Source organism: Bombina bombina, chromosome 6 (genome assembly GCF_027579735.1).
Source record: "Bombina bombina isolate aBomBom1 chromosome 6, aBomBom1.pri, whole genome shotgun sequence".
Lineage (NCBI taxonomy): Eukaryota > Metazoa > Chordata > Amphibia > Anura > Bombinatoridae > Bombina > Bombina bombina.
Genome location: NC_069504.1, coordinates 869831504 through 869840499, shown reverse-complemented (window position 1 = coordinate 869840499; position 8996 = coordinate 869831504). Strand labels below are relative to the sequence as shown.

Here is an 8996-nt window from a genome sequence, read left to right as displayed (position 1 = left end):
TAACCACCTGACATGCAAATATGAATATTTCACATTCCAATGTTCTACACATACAAGAATATGTTCTATCTTTTCTTAAATACATATTTCTATATAGAAATATATATATATGATGTTTTTTTTGTACAAATATATATATATATATATATATTTATATATATATATATTTACATCTATATTTCGCCTAGATTTAGAGTTTTGTCGGTAAAGACCCGCGGTGCTAACGCTCCTTTTTTTTCCAGCGCACCCTTAAGACATCGCTGGTATTACGAGTTGTCTGAATGGCTGCGTTAGCCTCAGAAAAGGGAGCGTTGAGCATAATTTAGCTCCACTTCAACCCTCAATACCAGCGTTGCTTACGGTAGCGGTAAGCTGGAAAGATGTGCTTGTGCCCAATATCCCCATAGGAAACAATGGGGCTGAGCTGGCTGGAAAAAAAAACCTAAAACCTGCAAAAAAGCAGCGCTCACCTCCTAACGCAGCCCCATTGTTTCCTATGGGGAAACACTTTCTAAATATACACCTAACACCCAAATATAAACCCAGAGTCTAAACACCCCTAACCTTACACTTATTAACCCCTAATCTGCCGCCCCCGCTATCGCTGACACCTGTATTTTATTATTAACCCCTAATCTGCCGCTCCGGACACCGCCGCAACCTACATTATCCCTATGAACCCCTAATCTGCTGTCCCTTACATCACCGACACCTATATTATATTTATTAACCCCTAATCTGCCCCCCAACATCGCCGCCACCTACCTACACTTATTAACCCCAATCTGCTGACCAGACCTCGCCGCCACTATAATAAATATATTAACCCCTAAACTGCGGCACTCCCGCCTCGCAAACACTATAATAAATTGTATTAACCCCTAATCTGCCCTCCCTAACATCGCCGCCACCTACCTACAATTATTAACCCCTAATCTCCTGCCCCCAACGTCGCTGCTACTATAATAAAGTTATTAACCCCTAAACCTAATTCTAACACTAATCCTAACACCGCCCTAACTTAAATATAATTTAAATTAAACAAACTAAATTTACTATCATTAAATAAATTAATCCTATTTGAAACTAAATACTTACCTTTAAAATAAACCCTAATATAGCTACAATATAACTAATAGATACATTGTAGCTATTTTAGGATTTATATTTATTTTACAGGCAACTTACAGGTACAATAGCTATTAAATAGTTAATAACTATTTAATAGCTACCTAGTTAAAATAATTACAAAATTACCTGTAAAATAAATCGTAACCTAAGTTACAAATACACCTAATACTACACTATCAATAAATTAATTAAATAAATTACCTACAATTAGCTAAACTAAAAAACAAGAAGTTTAAACTAATTACACCTAATCTAAGCCCCCTAATAAAATAATAAAGCCCCCCAAAATAATAAAATGCCCTACCCTATCCTAAATTACAAAGTAATCAGCTCTTTTACCAGCCCTTAAAAGGGCTTTTTGTGGGGCATTGCCCCAAAGTAATCAGCTCTTTTACCTGTAAATAAAAATACAATAACCCCCCCAACATTACAACCCACCACCCACATACCCCTACTCTAAAACCCACCCGATCCCCCCTTAAAAAAAAACCTAACACTACCCCCCCTGAAGATCACCCTACCTGGAGCCGTGTTCACCCAGCCGGGCACCGATGGGCCAGAAGTGGACATCCGGAGTGGCAGAAGTCTTCATCTGATCAGGGCAGAAGAGGTCCTCCAAGCGGCAGATGTCTTCATCCAAGCGGCATCTTCAATCTTCAATCAATCGGAGCGGAGTCATCTTGAATCCATCCTACGTGGAGCCATCCTCTTCGTACGATGTCCTAAGTCTGAATGAAGGTTCCTTTAAATGACGTCATCCAAGATGGCGTCCCTCGAATTCCAATTGGCTGATAGGATTCTATCAGCCAATCGGAATTAAGGTAGGAAAAATCAGATTGAAGTTCAATCCGATTGGCTGATCCAATCAGCCAATCGGATTGAACTCGCATTCTATTTGCTGATCGGAACAGCCAATAGAATGCAAGGTCAATCCGATTTTTCCTACCTTAATTCCGACTGGCTGATAGAATCCTATCAGCCAATAGGAATTCGAGGGACGCCATCTTGGATGACGTCATTTAAAGAAACCTTCATTCGGACTTAGGACATCGTACAAAGAGGATGGCTCTGCGTAGGATGGATTCAAGATGGCTCCGCTCTGCTCCGGTTGATTGAAGATTGAAGATGCCACTTGGATGAAGACATCTGCCACTTGGAGGACCTCTTCTGCAACGATTGGATGAAGACTTCTGCCGCTCCGGATGTCCACTTCTGGCCCATCGGTTCCCGGCTGGGTGAACACGGCTCCAGATAGGGTGATTTTTAAGGGGGGATCGGGTGGGTTTTAGAGTAGAGGTATGTGGGTGGTGGGTTGTAATGTTGGGGGGGGTATTGTATTTTTATTTACAGGTAAAAGAGCTGATTACTTTGGGACAATGCCCCGCAAAAAGCCCTTTTAAGGGCTGGTAAAAGAGCTGATTACTTTGTAATTTAGGATAGGGTAGGGCATTTTATTATTTTGGGGGGCTTTATTATTTTATTAGGGGGCTTAGATTAGGTGTAATTAGTTTAAACTTCTTGTAATATTTTTTTATTTTTTGTAATTTAGTGGGGGTTTTTTTGTACTATAGTTTAGTTTATTTAATTGTATTTTAGTTTAGCTAATTGTAGGTAATTTATTTAATTAATTTATTTATAGTGTAGTGTTAGGTGTATTTGTAACTTAGGTTATGATTTATTTTACAGGTAATTTTGTAATTATTTTAACTAGGTAGCTCTTATCTCTCTCTCTAAGCTCTTGAGATCTTATATCTTTGAGCTCTTATAATGTGTGTGTGCAATATTTTATTTAAATAATTTTTATTAGATGGTGTTATTATACTATACTATACCTTGTAATGTATTTTTCTGATTGTCTGATGCAATCAGCCAATCAGATTGAAGTTCAATCCGATTGGCTGATCCAATCAGCCAATCGGATTGACCTCTCATTCTATTGGCTGATCGGAACAGCCAATCAGATTGAACTTCAATCTGATTACATCAGCCAATCAGATTTTTCCTACCTTAATTCCGATTGGCTGATCCTATCAGCCAATCGGAATTCGAGGGACGCCATCTTGGAAGACGTCATTTAAAGAAACCTTCATTTCGGACTTAGGACATTGTACGAAGAGGATGGCTCCGCGTAGGATGGATTCAAGATGGCTCCGCTCTGCTCCGGTTGATTGAAGATTGAAGATGCCACTTGGATGAAGACATCTGCCGCTTGGAGGACCTCTTCTGCCCCGATTGGATGAAGACTTCTGCCGCTCCGGATGTCCACTTCTGGCCCATCGGTGCACGGCTGGGTGAACACTGCTCCAGGTAGGGTGATCTTCAGGGGGGGTAGTGTTAGGTTTTTTTAAGGGGGGATCGGGTGGGTTTTAGAGTAGGGGTATGTGGGTGGTGGGTTGTAATGTTGGGGGGTATTGTATTTTTATTTACAGGTAAAAAAGCTGATTACTTTGGGACAATGTCCCGCAAAAAGCCCTTTTAAGGGCTGGTAAAAGAGCTGATTACTTTGTAATTTAGGATATGGTAGGGCATTTTATTATTTTTGGGGGCTTTCTTATTTTATTAGGGGGCTTAGATTAGGTGTAATTAGTTTAAACTTCTAATATTTTTTTATTTTTTGTAATTTAGTGGGGGGGTTTGTGTACTATAGTTTAGTTTATTTAATTGTATTTTAGTTTAGCTAATTGTAGGTAATTTATTTAATTAATTTATTTATAGTGTAGTGTTAGGTGTATTTGTAACTTAGGTTAGGATTTATTTTACAGGTAATTTTGTAATTATTTTAAATAGGTAGCTATTAAATAGTTAATGATACTAAATTTAGTTTGTTTAATTTAAATTATATTTAAGTTAGGGGGGTGTTAAGGTTAGTGTTAGACTTAGGTTTAGGGGTTAATAACTTTATTATAGTAGCGGCGACTTTGGGGGCAGAAGATTAGGGGTTATAAATTGTAGGTAGGTGGCGGCGATGTTATGGAGGGCAGATTAGGGGTTAATACAATTTATTATAGTGTTTGCTAGGCGGGAGTGCAGCGGTTTAGGGGTTAATACATTTATTATAGTGGCGGCGAGGTCCGGTTGGCAGATTAGGGGTTAATAAGTGTAGGTAGGTGGTGGCGACATTGGGGGGGGGCAGATTAGGGGTAATAAATATAATGTAGGTGTCGGTGATGTTAGGGGCAGCAGATTAGGGGTTCATAGGTATAATGTAGGTTGCGGCGGTGTCCAAAGCAGCAGATTAGGGGTTAAAAAAAATTATTATAGGGTTTGCGATGTGGGGGGGGCCTCGGTTTAGGGGTTCATAGGTAGTTTATGCGTGTTAGTGTTTATGTTCCCGCGTTAGCCCATAAAATTCTTAACTACTGACTTTTTTTGACGGTAGGAGTCTTGTCGGTAGAGGCTCTACCGCTCATTTCTTCCAAGACTCGCGTTAGGCAAATCCCATAGAAAAGATAGGATACGCAATTGACGTAAGGGGATCTGAGGTAGCCTAGAGTCGTGGAAACAAAGTGAGCGGTAGACCCTTTCCTGTCTGACTCTAAATACCAGCGGGCGTTAAAAAGCAGCATTAGGACCCCTTAACGCTGCTTTTTAACCCTAACGCAGAACTCTAAATCTAGACGTTTATATATATATATATATATATATATATATATATATATATATATATATAAATATATGTATGTATAGATATATACAGATATTTTAAAGGAATATCAATTTAAAAATACTAAGAACATATTTTGCTATGTACAGAACATTTGAATGTGAAATATTTACAGTAAATACATAGTTAAAACTTTAATTAAAAACGAATATGTTTAACTGCAAGGGATTCAATGCATATATATATATATATATATATATATATATATATATATATATATATATATATGTCTACATATATATTAATGTGTTTATACAGTATGTGCATATACTGTATGTCTGTAAATACATACACTTATAAATACATATGTATACATATATATATATATGTACATACACACATACATACTGTATATATCTTTAGACATGTATATGTAAGTATCTCTATGTTAAAGCCCTTTGCCTGCCTTTTTCTAACACTTGAGATCGTATATCTTTGAGCCCTTATAATGTTTGTGTGCAATATTTTTTTTAAATAATTTTTATTAGATGGTGTTATTATACTATACTATACCTTGTAATGTATTTTTGATGTTTTATGTGCACTTTTTAGTTTTGCAAAACAGCTAACCAGAGCTCTGAAGTTGCGGTAATCATTCTAGTATAAATTGTGATTGTGCTCAAGCGATCGCATTTACTTTCAACTCGTAATACAAGCAACAAGCTCTACAAGCGCAAACACTTGTGATAAAGCACTTATCGTAATCTGGCCCTTAATAAGCAATTTGACAGTATAATTTATATATATGACATCCTACACTTGTGAACTCATAATGCCTCAACTCAAATTGTTAATAATTAAAGGGACAGTCAAGTATAAATTAAACTTTCATTATTCAGATAGGACTTTTAATTTTAATCGACTTCCCAATTTACTTTTATCATCAAATTTGCTTTTTTCTCTTGGTATTCTTAGTTTAAACTAAACATAGGTAGGCTCATATGCTAATTTCTAAGCCTTTGAGGGCTGCCTCTTATCACATGCTTTTTAAATCTCTTTTCAACACAAAGAGACAGAAAGTACACGTGGGCTATATAGATAACACTGTGCTCAGGCACAGGGGGTTATTTAAAGGGACAGTATACACTCATTTTCATATAACTGCATGTAATAGACACTACTATAAAGAATAAGATGCACAGATGCTGATATAAAAATACAGTATAAAACTGTTTAAAAACTTACTTAGAAGCTGTCACTTTGGCTCTGTTGAAAAGGTAGCTGGAAAGCCCACTGCAAGTGGCAAATAAGACACTCCCCCCCTCCCCCTTCTTTTGCATATGAAAAGACCCTTTACACAAACAGGAGCAAGCTGGAGTAGGTAGTCGAGCGTATTCACATAAAACTTTGGGGCTTGGTTAGGAGTCTGAAAATCAGAGCAATGTTATTTAAAAATAAGCAAAACTATACATTAATTAAAAAAAAAATCTTTATGGGCTATATAAATAGATTATCTACAAAACATTTATGCAAAGAAAAAATGAGTGTATAATGTCCCTTTAAGATCTAGCACAAAGCAATGCTAAATTTAAGACAATAGATAATAAACAGTCACAGTCATGTGATCAGGGGGCTGGAAGAAGGTTCCTAGATACAAGGTAATCACAGAGGTAAAAAGTACATTAATATAACTGTGTTGGTTATGCAAAACTGGGGAATGAGTAATAAAGGGATTATCTATCTTTTAAAACAATAACAATTCTATGGTTGACTGTCCCTTTAACTTACAAATTTTGCAGTTAATTTGAAATTTAAAAGGTTAATTTCACACATGTAAATTGTCATTTCACACTCTACAAATGTATCAATCCAAACACCTGTACTGCATGTTTAACATAAACTTGTCAGTTTCTGGAAACTCAAAAAATGTTTTAATTGTAAATCTGATAATTTGTGTTTGAACAATATTATTTGTGGCCAACTTAAAAAACGTTACTTTTAACTTGTAATACAAGTGCTCAGGTGCTCACAGTATTTTTGTTACATTTCTTGTGCAGATTAAAGCTCCATTTGTAATATAGGCCTGAATGTGGTTAAACAACTGATATAAAATGGGAAAACAACAAAAAATAAAATGGAAAATTTCTAGTCATCAAAGTTATAGTGATCCTAAAATAATACTTAGGAATCTAAGGCAATAATTTAAAGGGACAGTCTACCATAGAATTGTTATTGTTTTAAAAGATAGATAATCCCTTTATTACCCATTCCCATCTTAAATAACTCCCTGTGCCTGAACACAGTGTTATCTATATGGCCCACGTGTACTTTCTGCCTCTTTGTGTTGAAAAGAGATTTAAAAAGCATGTGATAAGGGGCAGCCCTCAAAGGCTTAGCAATTAGCATATGAGCCTACCTATGTTTAGTTTAAACTAAGAATACCAAGAAAAAAAAGCACATTTGATGATAAAAGTAAATTGGAAAGTTGATTAAAATTCCTATCTGAATAATGAAAGGTTAATTTATACTAGACTGTCCCTTTAATCATTTTAAATAAATCATTCATAGTTTCAGTGCTAAATTAACAAAAAAAAATGAAATATGCACCCCCCAAAAACTAACCATTGAACAAACCACTAAGAGGTTGTTTGTTAATTGTTGAGCACTTCTCTTTTTTTGTATATATATATATATATATATATATATATATATATATATATATATATATATATATATATATATATATATATATATATATATATATATATATATATATATATATATATGATACTCACTAAAGGCAAGTTCATTTAAGTCAACACGTGTTGATTATTTTCTTCTACATCCAAAAGTTTTTCCCATGACGATTCTCATCTCTTGATTTCGAAGACTGTATATTATTGGATTGAATAATGGAGTAATCATAGTGTATGTCAGTGCTATTACTTTGTTTACAGTCAGTGCATGTCCCTTACTTGGAACCAAGTAGGTGGCTATTAGTGTCCCAAAAAAAATACACACAACAGTCACATGGGAACTACAGGTGGAGAATGCTTTCTTTCTCTTGATGGCTGTGGAAATCCCAAAGATAGTTATAAAAATACAAATATAGCTTATTGTAATTAAACTAAAAGGCACTATAATTATAGGGATGGAGAGCACTACTATTTCAATTTGAAACCCAAGAGTATCAGAACATGAAAGCTCTAAAATAGGTGCAAGATCACAGAAGAAATGGTCAATAATGGTGTGTTCACAGAACTGAAGATTACACATAAAAACAAGGGTGATCATGGTTAGAAGAAAACCCAGCATCCAACAACAAATAACCAGACGATACTGTAGCTTAAGGTCCATGATGGAGTGATAAAGCAAAGGATTGCAAATGGCAACATAGCGATCATAGGACATTACTGTAAGGAGGAAGCACTCTGTGCTTCCTACAGCAACAAATAAGTAACTTTGAGTGATACAACCTTTGACAGAAATCAGGGCTCCATCTAACCAAATAACATGTAGCATGTTAGGTACAATAATAGTAACCAGAATAATTTCCACAGATGACAGTTGTTTGAGAAAGAAATACATGGGAAGGTGCAGTTGTTGTCTTGTAGAGACCAATATTATGATAATTGTGTTTAAAGTTATTGTCATAACATATACAATGAGTATTAGTAGAAGAAAGACGACTTTAAAAGAGCCCAACCTCTGGAATCCAAGGAGCAAGAATTCAGTCACAGCTGTTTGATTTTTCTCAAGCATTCTCAGATTTTAATATGTGCCTCCCCCAAAATAATGAATCTAGTCCTATAATGCAAAATGATTACTGAAAGACATATTAAATGTTAAGCAAACCACCCCAAATGCTATTTATAAATATGTGCACTTATGATATAGGATGGAACCCTTTTGGTTTGAATAATTAAAGTAATCCAATTTAAGTATTTATATCTTAGTCTGTTTATCATTATGAATTGTCCTTTTATTAATAATTTGTTAGGTGTTTACATATGTCAGATTAAATACACAAACATAGAATATTTTTTAATATAAAGGTAACTATTTGACCATAGCATATAGGTTTTAAGAAAAATATTGCAATGTATTTTTAAAACAAGTATGTTTATGTGTATTTGTAAAGGAACAGTCAACATCAGAATTTTTGTTCTTTAAAAAGAAAGATAATCCCTTTATTACCCATTCCCCAGCTCTGCACAACCAACACTGTTATAGAAATACACTTTTTACCTCTGTAATTACC

The 8996-nt window shown here is 35.2% G+C and overlaps 1 protein-coding gene across 1 annotated transcript; it reads right to left on the bottom strand.

Moving 5' to 3' along the window:
* Window positions 1-7564: 7564 nt before the first annotated feature.
* Window positions 7565-8497, bottom strand: LOC128664727 (olfactory receptor 10A3-like). Its single transcript, XM_053719535.1, has one exon. The coding sequence runs from the start codon at window positions 8495-8497 to the stop codon at window positions 7565-7567; it is 933 nt and encodes a 310-aa protein (XP_053575510.1).
* Window positions 8498-8996: the final 499 nt, after the last annotated feature.